The sequence below is a fragment of the Pipistrellus kuhlii genome, unplaced genomic scaffold, assembly GCF_014108245.1.
Source record: "Pipistrellus kuhlii isolate mPipKuh1 unplaced genomic scaffold, mPipKuh1.p scaffold_m20_p_1, whole genome shotgun sequence".
In the NCBI taxonomy this organism is placed as follows: Eukaryota; Metazoa; Chordata; class Mammalia; order Chiroptera; family Vespertilionidae; genus Pipistrellus; species Pipistrellus kuhlii.
In genome coordinates, this window is record NW_023425404.1 from 52,580,294 (window position 1) to 52,598,808 (window position 18,515).

At 38.5% G+C, this 18,515-nt stretch overlaps 1 protein-coding gene and 1 non-coding gene across 2 annotated transcripts in view; both read right to left on the reverse strand.

Moving 5' to 3' along the window:
• CHP1 (calcineurin like EF-hand protein 1) overlaps positions 1-18,515 on the reverse strand; it is a 42,277-nt gene that overhangs the window by 9,486 nt on the left and 14,276 nt on the right. Inside the window, exons 2-4 of the mRNA XM_036445701.2 lie at positions 16,871-16,943; positions 10,742-10,822; positions 4,872-4,999 (exon numbers count right to left, since the gene is read on the reverse strand). Of these exons, the coding sequence (XP_036301594.1) occupies positions 4,872-4,999; positions 10,742-10,822; positions 16,871-16,943 (282 nt within the window). The remainder of the gene's footprint in view (positions 1-4,871; positions 5,000-10,741; positions 10,823-16,870; positions 16,944-18,515) is intronic.
• LOC118710703 lies at positions 15,032-15,159 on the reverse strand. Its single transcript, XR_004985491.1, has one exon. It is a non-coding gene; the product is annotated as a small nucleolar RNA SNORA17 (small nucleolar RNA).

Genomic DNA, 18,515 nt, shown 5'->3' on the forward strand with positions numbered 1-18,515 from the left:
TCTCACAAGCAGTGTATGAGGGCTCCCTTTTCTCCACATCCTCTCTAACACTTGTTATTTCTTGTTTTATTGATAACTATCATTTTAACAAGTATGAGATGGTATCTTGTAGTTTTAATTTGCATTTCCCTTACAGCCAGTGAAGTTGAGCATCTTTTTTTAATTTTTTTAAAATATATATTTTATTGATTTTACACAGAGAGGAATTGAGAGGGACAGAGAGTTAGAAACGTCGATGAGAGAAATATCGACTAGCTGCCTCTTGCATACCCCCCACTGGGGATGTGCCCGCAACCAAGGTACATGCCCTTGACTAGAATCGAACCTGGGACCTTTCAGTCCACAGGCCGATGCTCTCTATCCACTGAGCCAAACCAGTTCCGGCGAGCATCTTTTTTTTAATGTTTTTATTGCTTTCAGAGAGAGGAAGAGAGACAGGAACATCAATGATGAGGGAGAATCACTGATTGGCTGCCTCCTGCATGCCCCCTATTGGGGATTGAGCCCACAACCAGAGCATGTGCCCTGACTGGGAATTGAACCATGACCTCCTGGCTTATGGGTTGACACTCAATCTCTGAGCCACACCAGTCAGGCAGGTTGAGCAAATTTTATAAATCTGTTGGTTTTTGTATTGGACTGCGTATTTTAAAACCAAGTGCTATGGAGTGAAGATTTGTGTGCCCCCCCGCCCCCCCCAATTCATGTTGAAGTCTTAACCTCCAATGCAATCCTATTAGGAGGTAGCGCCTTTGGGGGTAATTAGGGTTAGATTATGTCATGAGGGTAGAGTCCTCAAGATGGAAGGAGACAGATCTCTTTCGCCCCATCTCTGTCTCTACCACCCTCTCCATGTGAGGATAAGTCAGATGATGACTATTTGTGAACAGCAGAGAGCCTTCATCGGGAAACTGACCATGTGACACCCTGATCTCAGACTTCCCAGACCCCAGAACTGTGAGAAATGTCTGTTATTTTCGTCACCCAGCAATGGTGTCTTGTTACAGAGCCTGAGCAGACTAAGACACCGGCAGTGTAACTGAAGAGATCACCCAGTAGTACGTTTTAGAAAAAACTGCACCAATAGTAGTTATTTTTCAACTGACTTGGATTCCTGTCAGCCAGCTCTGTCCCTGAACCAGAAGAAACACCTTCCCCAAGATAATGAACAGTCAAGCACACAAATGACTGAGCCATTTTGTTAGGTCTTCCCTTTCCTTTTCTACTCTCCCTTTCCTGATTCTTGGTCCTATGACTTGGACTTTTGTCTCCAAAGCAGCCTTCTGGAATTTCCAGTTCCATGGCTTCAAATGCCTCCTAATTCTGAATGCTCCCAAACATGTAGCTCCAGCTCAGACCTCTTGCTTGAGCTCCTCAGCCCAATACAATACAGAGGTTAAGACTGTCTGGGTCTGCTGAATCCTGGCTCTGAAGCTTACTAGCGTTGTGACTCAGTTGCCTGAAGGGTGCAAAATAAGAACAGAATCCACCTCATAGGGTTCTGAGGACTGAATGAGTTGGCACATGAAAGACACTTTATTGTTGTTGTTCTTTAGCTAAGGGTAATGTGCCTGGGCAGGGAAAGGGAAAAGGAAAGGCGTGAGATCCTGGGAGGAGAGCCAAGAAAGGCACTTTAATTAGTGTCTGGCACACAATAAGAGCTCAATCAATGCCATTTACTTGCCATCACCTCTCTAGCCTCCTCCCGTACCACTCACTTCTTGATAATGCTTCTTTGTTCTCTGAATACACCAAGTACTATAATTTAAACCAGTTGTTCCCTTTGCCTAGAGCTCTCCTATCTTCACATGGTTGGCACAGTCTTAGCTCATATTTCAATTCCTCAAAGAGTTCACTGACCACCCATTCTAAAGTTTGATACTTTGTAATCTCACCTTATTCATTTCCTTCATAGAACTTGCCATGCTCTTAATCTTGTTTATTCATTTGTTTTTTTCCATAGTCTGTCTCCCATATTAGATCATAAGCTCTATGAAAGCAAAAAACCTAATCTGATTTATATGCATCATTATATCCTGGGCCTAAAATAGTGTTCTGCACCTAGTAATTACTCATACATTTGCTTAATGACAGACCAAACTAATGATCTCAAACCTTTTACCTTTTAATCACGGTTTATTCTCTTAAATAAAATATACATAAAATTTACCATTTGACCCTTTGTAAGATTAGTTAAGTATTTTCACATTTTGGTATAACCATCACCATGATCCATCTCTAGAACTTTTTTAGCTCTCCCAACTTAAAGAAACTCTGACCCATTAAGCTATGACTCCCATCACCCCAAACCCCCAGCCCTTGGCAACTTTCTCTCTATAGATTTGACTACTCTAGGAACCTCATATAAGAGTATTCAAACAATATTTATCCTTTAGTGTCTGGCTTAATTTTTAATTACTTATTAACTAGAGGCTCATTGCATGATATTCTTGCAAGAATAGGCCTTCCTTCCCCTGGCTTCGCTTCCCGCCAAGTTCCCGCTCCTGGGCCGCCTGGGAGCTGCCAAGTCCCCGCTTCTGGCCCAGTACTGCTCTTGTAGCTCCCTCCACTCCCCTTTCTATCCCCCTCATAGCAGGCGTCCCACCCGGCCCAGCTGCTCCATGCCTGCATATGCAATGTAACCCTCCACCTTTGTCGGGTTAATTTACAAACTTACTCCTGATTGGCTGTGGGTATAGCAGAAGTACAGACAATTTACATGTTTGTCTATTATTAGGTAATATTTGAGAGAGAAAAAGGCGCAGAGAGAGACTGATGTGTTGTTCCACTTATTTATGCATTCACTGGTTGATTCTTATGTATGCCCTGACCAGGGAACCCACAACCTTGGCATATCCAGACGATGCTCTAACCAGCTGAGCTACCCAGATAGGGCCATTCCCTTTTTCCCTTGAACAGGGAATTACTACTTTTTCTGAGACAGCCCTATCCTTACATGAGTCTCTCTCTTAAAAATTCTTCCTTCTACAAAAATAATCATTTAATAAAAAAAAACGTAAAAAAAAAAAATTCTTCCTTCTGTCAAACTGAAATATATTCATGTCCTTGTTGCATAAATTCTCCACATCATAAACTTGCATATATTTGAAGAAAAATCTCTAACCCAATCTTATCTTCTTCTGACTTTATGCCCACTTCTTTCAAAATCTTTTTATGGAGGGGAAAAGGGGAATTTAGTGAGCATAGAATTTCAGCTTTGCAAAATGAAAAGTTCTGGAGATAAGTTTCACAATAATGTAAGTATTCTTAACACTACGAAACTACACTTAAAAATATTTAAGATGGTAAATTTTGTTATGTGTTTTTTACCATGATACAATAAAAGGACTCTTACTTACGATAATGATTCATGAGGTCATCAGTGCCTTCAAACTTCTAGTTGCTTTTTATATATATGCTCTAGTATATCTCCAGAATCCAAACTAAAATATGGTTCCCAAGATGTGTTCTCTTTAGCACAGAGTGGGATTATCACTAGTCCCATTATGATACATTTCTCTACTCAAACCTAATATTACATTACTTTGACGGTGAGGGTTGGAGGTTTGGGGAGGGGGGAGGGGTGTTACAAAGCAGACAGCTGCAGTGAATGGTGGCTTCCTTTTTGTCTCAAACAGTATTGTCTTGAAAGAAGCAATAAGAATTCACCAATATAGTATTATCCAGTAAATTTGATCACAAATCATTTGAGTTCTATTTTCTTCTATATCTAGTTTTGTTTATATTCAAGTGTTCTGCTCTTCGTTAAGGTACATGATCTTATGTACAGAGAAGAGCAGTATTTCATTATTTTGGTTAAAAAAATCTTCCCTACCCTATACAACAATACTTATTTCAATGCTTCTTAAACCCTTTTCTTGAATAAAGGAGTGAACTCATACTCCTATCCTATAGACAGAGAGACCAGGGTATGGGCCAAGGGCCACAAATAAAAAATCTATGTCTTATGCACCATATAAAAAATATATGTACATTTGGCATGATAGTCTATAATAGTCTATAATTCATCTATATTTGTTTCAATATTAAAAAGTCTTTTCACAGACCTCTCTGTATACCACTGTGAATCCTTGAAGAGAAGCTTGAATTCAATCAATTCAACATAATTTCAATCCCAACTGTGACTGTGTTAAATGAAAAGAGAAATTATATTTTAATTTCTTAGAGAAGTTTTGTAAGAGATTGGGCAATATTATACATGAACCAAGAAGGACAGAGGGAAATCTAACAAACATCCAAGGAAAGGAGGCAAAAGGCAAGGGAACAAAATTTAATATTGCACAAACCCAGCTGTCCACTCCCACTTGAGTCATATCTAATACCTATCAAATTCTAAGATGAGCTGAGGATTATCATTCCTCACAAGTGGGCCTGGGTCTTTTTCCCATCCAAGCGCTGCTTAGCTTCCAATTGAGATTGGGTACGTTCAGGGTGTTATGGTCATGGCCATAGACGGGGCTGGATCTTTTTACTGCTGTCATCCTAGCACTTACTACAGTTCCTGGTACACAGTAGGCATTCTATAATCTATGAGTAATATTAGTAGCCAACTCTTGCCAGGCACTAAGTACTTGACATATATTAACTCATTTAATCCTCACAAACATCCCTAGGTGAAATCTTTTAATATTCCACTTTACAAAAGAGGAAATCAAGGCTCAAAGAGTTTGAATAATTTGCCCGAAGTCACATGGTCAAAAATGGCAGAGCTGGAATTCATACCTAGCCAGTTTAGCTCCAGGGTCTGAACTCTTAACCACAATACTCTTTTTTGTTAAATAAATGAATGAGTAAGTAATCTGTAAGAAATGAAAAGCAATGTTTTAAACCAGAAGACTTTAGCTCCTTACAGTGTAGTTTGTTGCTTCGGCTGTTGAGTGGTTCTGGTCCATTCACATCTTTACTCTTTTCATTATCCTCAATGGGTCGGAAATGAGCCAAAGTTCTCATGAATCCACGAAAGTTTACCTGGTCCTCTCTGATTGTGAAATATAACAAACAGAACACCATGTCAAACAGGGTGATAATTTCTTATGAATTCAATTTATTAGCAATAGCTTAAGCTAAAATGGCATGAAAGTCCATCCAACAATATGCACAGTACTAATATTTTAGTATTCATAAAATATCTTCACTTAAGCCTTACCTCAACCTTGTGAGGTAGGCATTGATGTTTCTATCTCTCACTCCCTCACTCTCCCTCTCTGAAATCAATTTAAAAAAATGTATTTTTAAAAACAAACTCACTGCTTTGGAATCTGCAACAGCAGCAAGTTGTCATTTCAACTGAATGACTTCCAACCATGTCCTATGTCTCCCCTGCAGTCACATATACCTAGTGATATTTTAAGGTTAAGGCATACTACTATGGAAAATCTTATTTTTTAATAATATATTTTTTAAAAAGATGTGTGTAGTCCTAACTGGTTTGGAGGGTCCCAGGTTAGATTCCGGTCAAGGACATGTACCTTGGTTGTGGGCACATCCCCAGTAGGGGGTGTGCAAGAGGCAGCTGATCGATATTTCTCTCTCATCGATGTTTCTAACTCTCTATCCCTCTCTGTAAAAAAAATCAATAAAAATGTATTTAAAAAATATGTTTATTGATTTCAGAGAGAAAGGAAAAGGGAGAGAGAGAGATAAAGATCAATGATGAGAGAATCATTGATCGGCTGCCTCCTGCACACCCCTTACTGGGGGATCAAGCCCAGAAACCAGGCATGTGACCTAGACTGGAATTGAACCTGGGACCCCCTTCAGTCTGCAGGGTCACGCTATATTCACTGAGCCAAACCAGCTAAGGCTGGAAAAGCTATCTTTAAAATAAATGTTATCTATATATAGGGAATATGCTAATTAGCCAGGCATCACGACTGCTCAGGAAGAGCTGCCCACATAGATGGCAGGAACTGCATGTCGCCCCCAGGCCGCAGGGAAGTTGGGGCTGGGTGCGGGCTGGAGCAGAGACACAACACACAGGAGGGTCTGCACCTCCCCAGCGGACACACCACAGCGGCCAGCACTACAAGGGTCTGGCGAGGGTCCCAGCTCATGGGGTGCTTCCTCTCATGGTGGGAGGTGGGGCACCTCCTGCATTCAATATTCTTTTGAATTAGTTTTAGGTATACTGCATAGTGGTTAGACAATCATAAGCTTTCAAAGTGTTCCCCACTGATATTTCCAGTAACCACCTGGCACCACACACACAGTGGGGCAAAAGTAGGTTTACAGTTGCTTGTATAGAAAACATAAGAATTAATAAACACTAAACTCTGTTTCATTTACAATATCTTGTTAAAAGTGTAAGATCTGCCCTAAATGGTTTGGCTTAGTGGACAGAGCATCAACATGCAGACTGAAGGGTCCAGAGTTCAATTCCAGTCAAGGGTATATGCTGGGGTTTCAGGCTTGATCCCCAGTGGAGGGCTTGCAGGAGGCAGCCAATCAATGATTCTCTCATTGATGTTTCTCTCTCTCCCTCCCCTCTTCCTTCCTCTCTAAAATCAATAACAAATATATTTTAAAAAATAAGGTATGAGGAATCAATATGAAATAAGATTTGAGTTATATGCCTGAACAAACAGGTTAATAAGTATATATTTTACTGCCATAATGTCTCTGAGTTAAAAGTAACTAAATACCACCCTAGCCAGTTAGGCTCAGTGGATAGTGTCGGCTCTCAGACAGAAGAGCCTTGGGTTTGATTCTGGTCTAGGGTACCTACCTTGGTTGCAGGCGCCATCCCTGGCCCTGGTTGGAGTGCATACAGGAGGCAACCAATTGATGTGTCTCTCTCACATCGATGTTTCTCTCTGTCTCTCCCCATCCCTTCCACTCTCTCTAAAAATCAATGGAAAAATATCCTCAGGTAAGGATTAATAATAATAAAAAATTGATTATATACTAATGTTCCACTTTCAAACAGAAACATTGATTTGCTGCCTCCTATATGGCCCCCTCTGGAGATCAAATCCGCAACCCTGATATGTGCCCTGACCAGGAATCAAATCAGTGACCTCCTGGTGTGTGGATTGGATGACATTCAACCAACTGAGCCACACTGATGGGGCAAATCTCATTCTTTAAATACATTTTTTAAATTGATTTTTTCTTTTTGAGACAGGAAAAGAGAGAAACATCCATCAAATGCCTCCTACACATACCCTAACCAGGTCTCGAACCTGTAACCCAAACATGTGCCCTGACCAATTGACCTTTTCAGTGCAGAGGATGACAGTCAACCAACTGAGCCACACCAGCCAGAGCTCAAGTCTCATTGTTTAAAAACAGGATTCCAGTCCTGGCTGGTGTGGCTCAGTTGTTTGGAGCATAATTCCAGTCAGGGCACATACCTGTGTTGCAGATTAGATCCCTGGATGGGGTGTGGAATGGGAGGCAACTGATTGATGTCTCTCTTGCATCAATGTTTCTCTCTCTCCCATTCCTTCCCTTCTCTCTAAAAATCAATAAAACATATCCTCTGGTGAGAATTAAAAAAAAAAAAATCCACTTGCATAAGACTAGACAAAAAGCATTCCTTATAAGCGAGATATTTATATTTTACTAGAAAGAGCAAGAAGCAGAGGTGCAGCTTGCTAAGAGCTTAGCAGTGCATCCCAGTGTGGGCCTCAGTTTCCTCATGTATATCTGCCTATTGTCTTTAGCAGCAGATCCCTGGGTAGGAGATTTGGCCTTACAAGACAGCTTTCCACAAGCTGCTTCTTCAAATAATCAAGGGTGACTGAGGAACTCTGAAAAAAAGTTGGCAAAATGACTCTATAGGGTTTACTTTTAATTGCAAAATATCTGAATGTGAAACATAGCTGTGAAAGCTCTCTCTGGAGAAGTTCAGTGCTTTGCAAAAGCTAAAAGGAGAAGTGGAAAAACCACACCTAAAATAAACAGGGCAGTTCAGGGAGAGAAATTGGGGTTAATGAGGAAGGGTAGCAGATTACTCATGGTCAATATGAATCTGAAAGAGCAGGTCTGTCTTCATATTCCTACCTTCATATGAATTGGCTGCTTAGTGTTCCTCTATCACTCAGATTTACTGAGTATCCAACTTCTCAACTTTTGCAAATTCTTTTGCTCTCAATTCAGAGTTCTAAAATTTCTCCAGGCATTTTATGTGATAGTGTCCTCACTGATACTTATTCTCATTACAAACTGGCAACCAAATAACTTCTTAAAGTCCTTTGGGTCATATAGACAAGCAACAAGGAACCAGGAAGAGATTGTTAACAATTACCTAAAACAAGATTATATAATTAACTTTATTCATGAAAAGGTACCTAATCAAATCAATAAATATTGACTCAGTACTTTGAAGGCAGTATATTAGGTAGTGAAGCATATCAACAGCCTAGTTTTACATTAGACAAACCCAAATCTATTTGAGAAAGTAAGTGTGTGGTAGGGATGAATGTATTCTTAGTCAAAGATTGTATTCTTTTTTTTATTATTATTATCTTTTATTGATTTTTTACAGAAAGGAAGGGGGAGAGAGAGAGAGCTAAAATCGTTGAGAGAGAAACATCAACCAGCTGCCTCTTGCACACCTCCTACTATACGCTCTTGATGGCAATCGAACCTGGGACCTTTCAGTCCACAGACCGATGCTCTACCACTGAGCCAAACAGGTTTCGGCAAAAAACTATATTCTTAGTTGTAAAAAAATACTAACAAAACAAAATAAACCCACATAAAGAAACAAAGGCTGTGCAAATGATCCAAATTAAAGAAGGCTAAAGATACATGACAACTGACTCAGACTGCATTTTGTTATTAAAGGGGGGGGGGGCGCTATAAAGGAGATTACTGGATGAACTGTTAAAATTGAAATATAAATAATACATTAAAACTAGAGGCCCGGTGCACAAAATTCATTCCCTCAGCCCGGCCTGCATCCTCTCGCAATCCGGGACCACTAAGTGGATGTCCGACTATCAGTTAAGGCCCAATCCCACAGGGATCAGGCCTAAACCAGCAGTCAGACATACCTCTTGCAATCCAGGACTACTGGCTCCTAATTATTCGCCCAACTGCCGGCCGGCCTGTTCACCCCAATTGCTTGCCTGCCTACCTGATTGCCCCTAATAATTCTACTTGCCTGCCTGCCTGATTGCCCCTAACCACCTCTGCTTCAGCTCCCTCTATGGCAGATTCGTCTGAAATGATTTCCAGAAGGTCATTTGGCTGTCTGGTCTAATTGGCATATTACGCTTTTATTATTATAGATAAAATAGATAATGGGAGGAATGAGTAATGGTAGTCAAAGTGTAAAACTTCCAGTAATAAGGTGAATAAGTTCTGGGATGTAATGTACAGTATGATGACTATAGTTAATAATACTATACATTTTATTTTTTAAATATGTAATATATATTTAAAAATAGTTTGTCTTTTTTAAAAATATATTTTTATTGATTTCAGAGAGGAAGGGAGAGAGAAAGAGAGAAGGAAACATCAATGGTGAGAGAGAATCATTGATTGGTGGCCTCCTGCATGCTCCCCACTGGGGATCAAGCCCACAACCTGGGCATGTGCCTTGACCAGGAATCCAACCATGACCTCCTGGTTCATAGGTCGACACTCAACCACTGAGCTATGCCAGCCGAGCTATACCATATATTTGAAAGTTGCCATGAGAGTATATTATAAAAGTTCTTACCACACACAAAAAAGTTAACTATGTGAGGTGATGACATTAACTAATGTCATTGTGGTAATCATTTTTGCAATAAATCTGTAAAATCACTGTTGTATATCTTAAATTTACACCATGTTATATGCCAATCATATCTCCAATAAAGCTGGAAAACAAAGAATAAATTACCTAATATTTTATATTACTATAGCATTTGGTAGGTGCTTAAGTGTAAATTACACAATGAATTTAAAGCACGTATTTTTAAAAAGATTGTTAAAATATATTAATAATTTTAAAATACTAATTACATATTGAATGATATTTTGAATATATTAAATAAAATATATATCACTGAAGTTCATTTAACTTGTTAATTTTTACTTTTTAAATGTGGCTACTAGAAAATGCATAATTATGTATGTGTCTTGATTATATTTTTATTGGTTTGGACAGAAAGTACATGCAAATGAGGCAACATGTTAACAACATAACAATAGATGTTTCAGGGTAAAAGATATATAGGTGTCCTTTACACTATTTTCAATTTTTGCAACTTTTCTGTATATTTGAAATAATTTCCAAATAAAGTTTTTAAAGACTTTAGTTTTATATCAAAGATAAACAGGATTAGCCCTGGCAGGGTGGCTCAGTTGGTTGGAGTGTTGTCCTATATATTAAAAAGGTTGGAGGTTTGATTCCAAGTCAGGGCACATACATAGGTTTCTGGTTTGATCCTCGGTTGGGGCATGTATGGGAGGCAACTGATCAATGTTTCTCTCTTTCCCCTTTCATCTCTCTCTAAAAATCAATAAAAAGCAAACATCCTCAGGAGAGGATTTAAAAAAATAATTTATAAATATATAAACAGAGATAAAAACAATTTTAAAGATGGGCTCATATACCTGTTTAAAGTTTAAAAAGGGAAGAGGGTAGAAGAAAAGGCATGTTCTAGATATGATTAAGTTAGGTATGTTCAATATAATCAGGAGGTTTGTGGTCTGAGATGACAAAACCAACATCATTATTCCAGATCAATCTCAGAAAGGAAGCCAAATCACTGCAGGGACTCACCCCTCTGGAAAGAAGGCATTGATGATCCGGTCCCCCAATGGGTTGATGGCAAGTTCTGGAATCCGCTGGAAATCTTCCCGGCTGCCAAGAGAATCACCTTCAGTTAGAGCCCATTGGCACTTGGCATGAACTCCTAGCAAGGATATTACCTTCTGGAATTTACTTCTGTGGCAAATTATATTGAATAACTGCAAAGAATAGCACTTTAATAGCTGCCAAGTGTTTCTTGCACCAAGTTAGGAGTGGAAGAAGCCAGATTTAACTTTGCCACATTCCAGTGAATTCAGCACACAGGTTACGTCAATAAACCACCAACCAGCAAATACTCAGTTGTCCCTGTAAATGATTCCTTGAACATTACCATTTTGTACTTAGTTATTAAGTTTGAAGAATAAACAAGAAGATCTACAGCACTATGACATACAAATAACTCTGAGGCAATGCTTAAGTCCAAGGAAAGAATAAAATGTAACAAACTGATTTCCAGACTTCCTTGCTCTGAGTCTGTTTTTTTCTCTCCATTATCTTCTACAGACCAGAGTTAGAGGACTATTTAACCTTCAAACATGGCAAGAGTAGTTATCTACTCACAACTTGGGAGTTATATTTGAGTATTATTAGTTACTTTATACACATTATGTGCTGCTCTGTTTATATACATTATCTCATTTTTTAATTCTAACATTTTACCTATATCCTTCTAGAATTGAGGAAGTTGAGTCAGTGAGATAAAGTAACTTGCCCAATGTTACAAAGCTACTGAGTAGCAGGCCTGTGATTTAAATCTAAGTCTGTAAGTCAAGCATGTCTTTTTCTAAAAGCACATTTATTTCCAATATTAAACTTTTAAAAATATATATCTTTGATTTCAGAGAGGAAGGGAGAGGGAAAGAGAGATAGAAACATCAATTATGAGAGAGAATCATTGATTTGCTGCTTCCTATAATCCTCCTACGAGGATTGAGCCTGCAATCCAGACATGTACCCTTGACTGGAATCAAACCTGGGACCCTTCATTAAGCCAAACCAGCCAGGGCTCCAATATTAAATATTTTGAAAGAAAGGTTTTCTCCCAAAAATGTTCAATAAGTATTTAAAAAAGAAAACTTGATATTCTGTACCAATATAAAGTTGTCTACAACATAACTGTGCTATACTTTTCAAAAATATCAATGTCATGAAGGACAGAGAAAGTCATGATTCTTTCAGATCCAAAGAGACTAATGAGCCATAAAACTAAACTCAATACTTGATCCTAGAATATAAGAAAATTTGCTATGAAGGACATGACGGAACCAATAGGTAAAAATAAAATATGACCATACAGAATATAAAATATTATAAAATGGTACTGCACAAAAATGCTACATTTCTTGATTTTGGTATAGAAAGGTCCTTTTTATAGGAACTACACACCAAATTATGTGGCAAAATGTTAACTGGTAAATCTAGATAATAAGTATATGAAGAAATATAAACTCAAGATATCTGATTCCTGCCTTTAAGATGTTTACTAACAGAAGAGATAAAAGTTACTCTTCCACCCTCTTTGTACTAAATGCTAGTGTTTCTGTTTACCCGGGAGCCTTTAATACGTTGTTCCTCTTGTGGTTTAACATTTACAGTGCTTAATTCAATAAGCTCATCTCCAGCACATCTGATGGTGACAAAGGTAGAAGTAGGAAACTGAGCACAAAGCTCTGGAACAATAATCTAGATTCTAATCTTTCTTGATCACTTAAGATAATATTTTTTATAGCAATGAATGAACCAGAACAAGTCATTCATAATATAACTTGGTGCTTAAAAATGGACCTACAGGGTAGTGTGCTGATTAAAGTAAGTCAGATAGAGAAAGACAAATGCCATATGATTTTACTTATATATGGAATCTAAAAAACAAAATAAGCAGAACAGAAATAGATTCATAGATACAGAAAACTTTTTGACATACAAATTAAGAAGTACAAGTTGATACTATTACAGAATAGTCCTGGGTCATAAATGACATCGTAGGGAATATAGTCAATAACATTGTGGTAACTATATATGGTGTCAGATAGATATTAGATTTATTGGGGTAATCACTTTGTAAGTTATATAAATGCCTAATCACTGGGTTGTACATCTGAAACTAATATAATATTGTATATTAACTATAACTGAAAATTTAAAAATTATCTTAACATATACACACTGATACCACCTCAATTCAAGTTGCATCATTGTGAAAAAGGTGCATCATTGTGAAATTTCAAAACATTAACAGGAGATATCTGAAGCTTTGAGAAGAAAAAAAAAAAAAGACGATCTACCAAAAGAATTAGATTGGTATCATGGTTTTCATCTGTGATACCACTGTGCTTGTGCTTGTCCAAAATGTTGAAATCATCTGTCCTCTGGATAAAGTCAAATAAGAAAATGAATCTCAAAAAGGCTAAGTGTGTAAGAAGATAAATGGCTACCATTTAGGACACCATCTCCTAAAATTTACAGGTAATCATTAAGCAATACGTAACAACATAGCCACCTAGCAATTCCCAGTAATAACTTCATTGCAGAGTTTAGCTGGTTTATATTGAAGCCCCTATAGCTTTAATATCCAGGAACATTTTTCATCAAGGTATTATTTTAGAAAAAGTATTATCTGACAAAGACCCAATATCAAAATTGTTCAATGTAGAGGATATCTTAAAAGTAAACTTTTATTGAAGTATAACATATATACTGAAAAGAGCACAAACCATAAGCATGGTGAATTTTCATGGTGAAGATTGTAACTGGCACCCAAATCAAGAAACATTAATATTACCAGTACTCAAATGCTCCCTTTGTCTCTACATGTTCCCCTCCCCAAAGGCTAATCATTATTTTGACTTCTAAGACCATGGACTAGATCGGCACAGAGGGTTTTTTAAACAAAGAAACCATTTTTTTTAAACAAATAATTTTTATTGATTTTAGAGAGGAAGGGAGAGAGAAACATCAATGATGAGAGAATCACAGATCACCTACCTCCTGCACTACCCTATTCCTCCCTGGGACTGGGCCTACAAACCAGGCATGTGTCCTTGACAGGAATCAAACTCAGGACCCTTCAGCCCAAAGGCCAACACTCTATCCACTGAGCCAAACCGGCTATGGCAAGAAAATATCTTTATATGTAGATGCTGACTGAGCTCTCATCTTGATCTGTCTTACAAAAGATCATTTCAGGATCTCTTAGCAGACCCCACTGCCTTTTCAGAAAGACCAATTTCAATAGCAGTGGTATATTTCACCCAATATAATGGCATCTGAAGAAAGTAAGATTTGTGAGGTTATAGTGTATATTTATATCCCGTGAAATACCAATCTGAGGTGTTCCGGCTGACACTCCAACCATTGAGCAACGCTGTCCAGGGTGACTCAGAACTAATTTGAATCTATATCTTAGTGGTTAAATCTAAATTTATGAGGAAGATATAATCCCAAGTGAATTATTCAAGTATTAGAGCTGAAGTGAAAGTAGAGATTTCTAGTCCGGTTTATTTTTCAAGTGCAAATTTATATAGTCTTTTCAACAAATGGTGCTGGGCCAGGTGGACATCCACCCACAAAAAATGTTTCACTCTTACCTCACACCATATATACATCATACACACACATATTTTTATATATATAAAGTACATATTTTTGTGTGTATACATATATATATAAAATATATATAAAATAAGTCAAAATGAATCAGAGTTAAATATAAGAACAAACTATAAAACTCTTAGAAGATCACAGAGGGGTAAATCTTCATGACCTTAGATATTGCAATGATTTCTTAGATATGAGATCAGAAGCACATGCACCAAAAGAAAAATCAGACAAACTGGACTCACCAAAATTTCAAACTTTTGTGCTTCAAAGAACATTATAAAGAGTGAAAAAATAATCCACACAGAGAAAATATTTGCAAATCATATATTTGAAAAGGTTCTAATATCTATAAAAAGAACTCCTGCAACTCAACAACAAAAAGATAAATAATAAAGGACATGCATAGGAATTTTTCCAAAGAAGATATACAAATGATCAATCAGCACATGAAAAGATGCTCAACATCATTAGCCACTAGGGAAATAAAAATCAAAACCACAGGGGGGGAGGGGGGAAGACCAACCAAAGGACTTATATGCATGCATATAAGCCTAACCAATGGACACAGACAACAGGGGGGTGAGGGCATGAGTGAGGACAGGGAAATAAGGACACATATATAACACCTTAATCAATAAAGAAAAAAATTTTTTTTCCTCCAGTGTCAGGCTGTCAACCATCCAGGTGCCCACGGCCAGGGCGCTGGGCGTAGGCGAGCCTTTGTCCTCTCTGCCACCTCATGACGCAGGCGGGCACGGCAGCCCACCTGCAACGCCTCAAGGGGCAGCAATAAAGAAATTAAAAAAAAAAAATCAAAATCGCAATGATATACCACTCACACAATCACATGACATAATAAGCATTGGTGAGGATGTAGAGAAGTTTGAACCCACATACATTGCTGGTGGAAATGTAAAATGGTACAGCTGCTTGGGAAACAGTTTGGTGGTTCCTCAGTAAATTAGGCATAAAATTTCCATAGACGTAAATTCTACTCCTAGGGATATGCCCAAAAGAATTAAAACATATGCCCACACCAAAATGTTCATATTACTACTACTCACAATAGCTAGCCTAAAGGTGTACACAACCCACATGTCCACCAACTGATGCATGAATAAACAAAATGTGATATATACATACAATAGAATATTAGTCAGTCATAAAAAGGAATGAAGTACTGACACATGCTGTAATATGGAAGAACTTTGAAGACATCATGTTAATTGAAAGAAGTCAATTACAAAAGGCCACATACAGTATGATTCTATATATTACATAAAATGTCCAGAGAGAGGAAGAAAGTAGATTAGTGGCTGTCAGAGGAATGGAAACTAGACTGCTTAATAAGTAAGGGGTTTCCATCTGTGATGAAAATGTTCTAGAACTAGATAGTGGTTATGGTTACACAACATTGTGAACATACTTAATGCCACTGGATTGTACACCTTAAAATGGTAAATTTTATATGTATTTTGCCTCAATTAAGAAAAAGCAACTAGTGTGGTCTTTGCACATGGTAGGTATTCCATAGTCATTGATTTTAATGACTGTGCAACATGGTTTTGGTCAATCCCAGCTTCTAGTAAAGGCAGACTTTGCCTTGAACAAACATAGCCCTAGGGATTTACTGAATTCTCTAGCTCTTCTGCCTGAGGATATGTACAAAGGCTTAGCAACTATATTCCTTCCCCTTTTATGCTATATCCCACATCCACACGAGAAGCCTTCCAAAGAAGTTCTAAACTGCTTCCTGCCAGCCACCAGCAAGGCAAGCAGCTTCATTCTATACAGTCAATCAAAACTGAGAAACAACAGTAACAAAAGGTTGTATTGTTCTGAGAGTTAGGTTGGAAGGTGGTGGTAAGGAGGTATTTTTTTCATTTGTCTCTAAGACAATTACAAATATGAAATGATACACATTACATTACTCTAGACCAGTGGCACTTTTAACATTTAGGGCAGAACAATTATTCCTTGTGGGAGGATGCCTTGTGCATTGTACGATGTTAAACAGCATTCCTGGACTCTACCCACTAGACAAGAGCAGCATTTCTCAGTCATGACAATTAAAAATGTCTCCGGACATTTTGCCACCCAAGGGCAAAACAGCTCTCAGTTGAGAATCACTGCCCATTATGGGTTGTATTGGGAAATATAAAACAAACGGACCAACTTGGATTGCTATGGATCAACCTCATAAAGCTAATATTTTTTTTGGAAAGGACTGTGGGAAAACTCAAGAGCTGAAATTCTCAAATGTACATACATTCTTAGGACCAGAACAATGGCCACCCAAACTAAGGGGAGTTGGAGTAAAGCAGCAAGCACCTAGTGATAAATGTAATGTTGGTGTTCTGGTTATTTTAACTCCCTTTTCGATCAATGATGCTCAAAGAAAACTGAAGGAATGGTCCCTGCTCTGCATGCTTGATGCCTATCTCAGGATAAAAGCATTTATTCAGACACTGCCAGAAAATAAAGAAAGGAACTGCCTACCTGAGAGTCCCATTCTCGCCTTTGTCCAGGCTGGTGAACCGGCTGTAGAGGCGGGTGATCTGACTGTGGGAAACTAAAGAACACAAAATTAGTCCCAGTTGGAGAAGTTGCCCTCCACTCAAACAGCACTCCTGTGGCCCTTTGGAAGCCAGTTGACCCTTTGATCTGAGCCCATCACTGAATCTTCAAAGTGAACAAAAGGGGGAGATGTCTCAACTCTAACTCACCTCTAGAGTGTAAAAGAAGAAATTTTAACAGCTAAAAAAATGAAAGGAATCAGTATGCAAACTAAGTCAAGAGCAATCAAAATAGACTCTTGGGAATGAAGTTTATGCTTAATTAAAATATGTGTTAAATGGCAGGTAGTTAAGACATAACACAAAACCAATTTTAGTTGAAAGGGAAATTGTGAAATTTTCCTTTCAGTCCTCTACCTTATAGGCTATGAAAATGCATACTTTGATTAAAAACACATACTTATTAATCAGTTTGAGGTTTCAGGTTAGCACTGTAGGGTAGGGAACTTGAACTGAATTTAAGGCTGAGCACTCAAACAGATTTTTTTGTTAATCCTCACATGAGGATATTTTTCCCACTGATTTTTAGAGAGAGTAGAAGGGAGGGAGAAACATTGATGTGAGATTCATTGACTGGTTGGTTGCCTCCCTCACTCAAATGGAGGCAGGAATCTAACTTGCCCCAGACCAGAAATGGAACCCAAGACCCTTCAGTACTAGGGCCGATGCTCTAACAACTGCTATAGGCAGTTAACCATGAGCTGAGCAAGAACAAGGGGCCGGTACAGAAGGTCACCAGGATGGAAGGCCCCAGGTGCCTAGCAATGGACAATTGTAGGATAGAACCTTATCCCCAGGATGACTTTTTCTTCCCTAGCAATTGCTGGTCAGGAGGTTTGGACCCCCTGATCTTTTCTCCTTAGAGATAACATCTAGGCTTCAGTTGTATTTCAATTCCAGGCCCAGATAAGCAACAAAACTAGCCACAGCTGACCACAGGACCAACTGCATTGAATACTGACACCTGCCCTGGTGGCGGCCAATCAATCAGTGGAGACCACAAACCTGAAAGGACTCCTGCTTTTCCCTTCCCTCTCCATTTCCCTTTTCCTTCTTCCTCCCCAGGGATGTTACCATTAGCTTCCTCACTCCCAAGTTCCAAGGACCCTTCCTTCACCTCTATAACTTGTTTTCTAAGCCCACTTCTTCTAGGAATCACTTCTGCTACCGCTGTAATTTACCAAATAAATGCTCTCTTACAGTTTGGGTCTTGGCTCTGAATTCTTTCCTAACCAGAACCCAAGTACCGAGGTTGCTGACCCCCACCAGTCAGACACATGTGCTGTTCCTACCACCTAAAACATAACCAGTAAGAAACACTGGCCAGGGCAAACATTTTATCTTTAAAATCTGGTTCACCCCTGCATCAAGCATTAGTGGCTTTACCATTTCCCTCAGTAAAAGAACACCCGGGCCTTAGACCAGCCTCTTTTCTGTGATTGCATGATCTCCACTGAGTTCTCAGTATAGGTGTTAGGGGCAGAAATAGAATATTGGGAACTAGCTATGGTTATAAGAAACATTAATCATGCTCTGTTAACTTTGACCTGGCCTAGTTGCTCAAACAA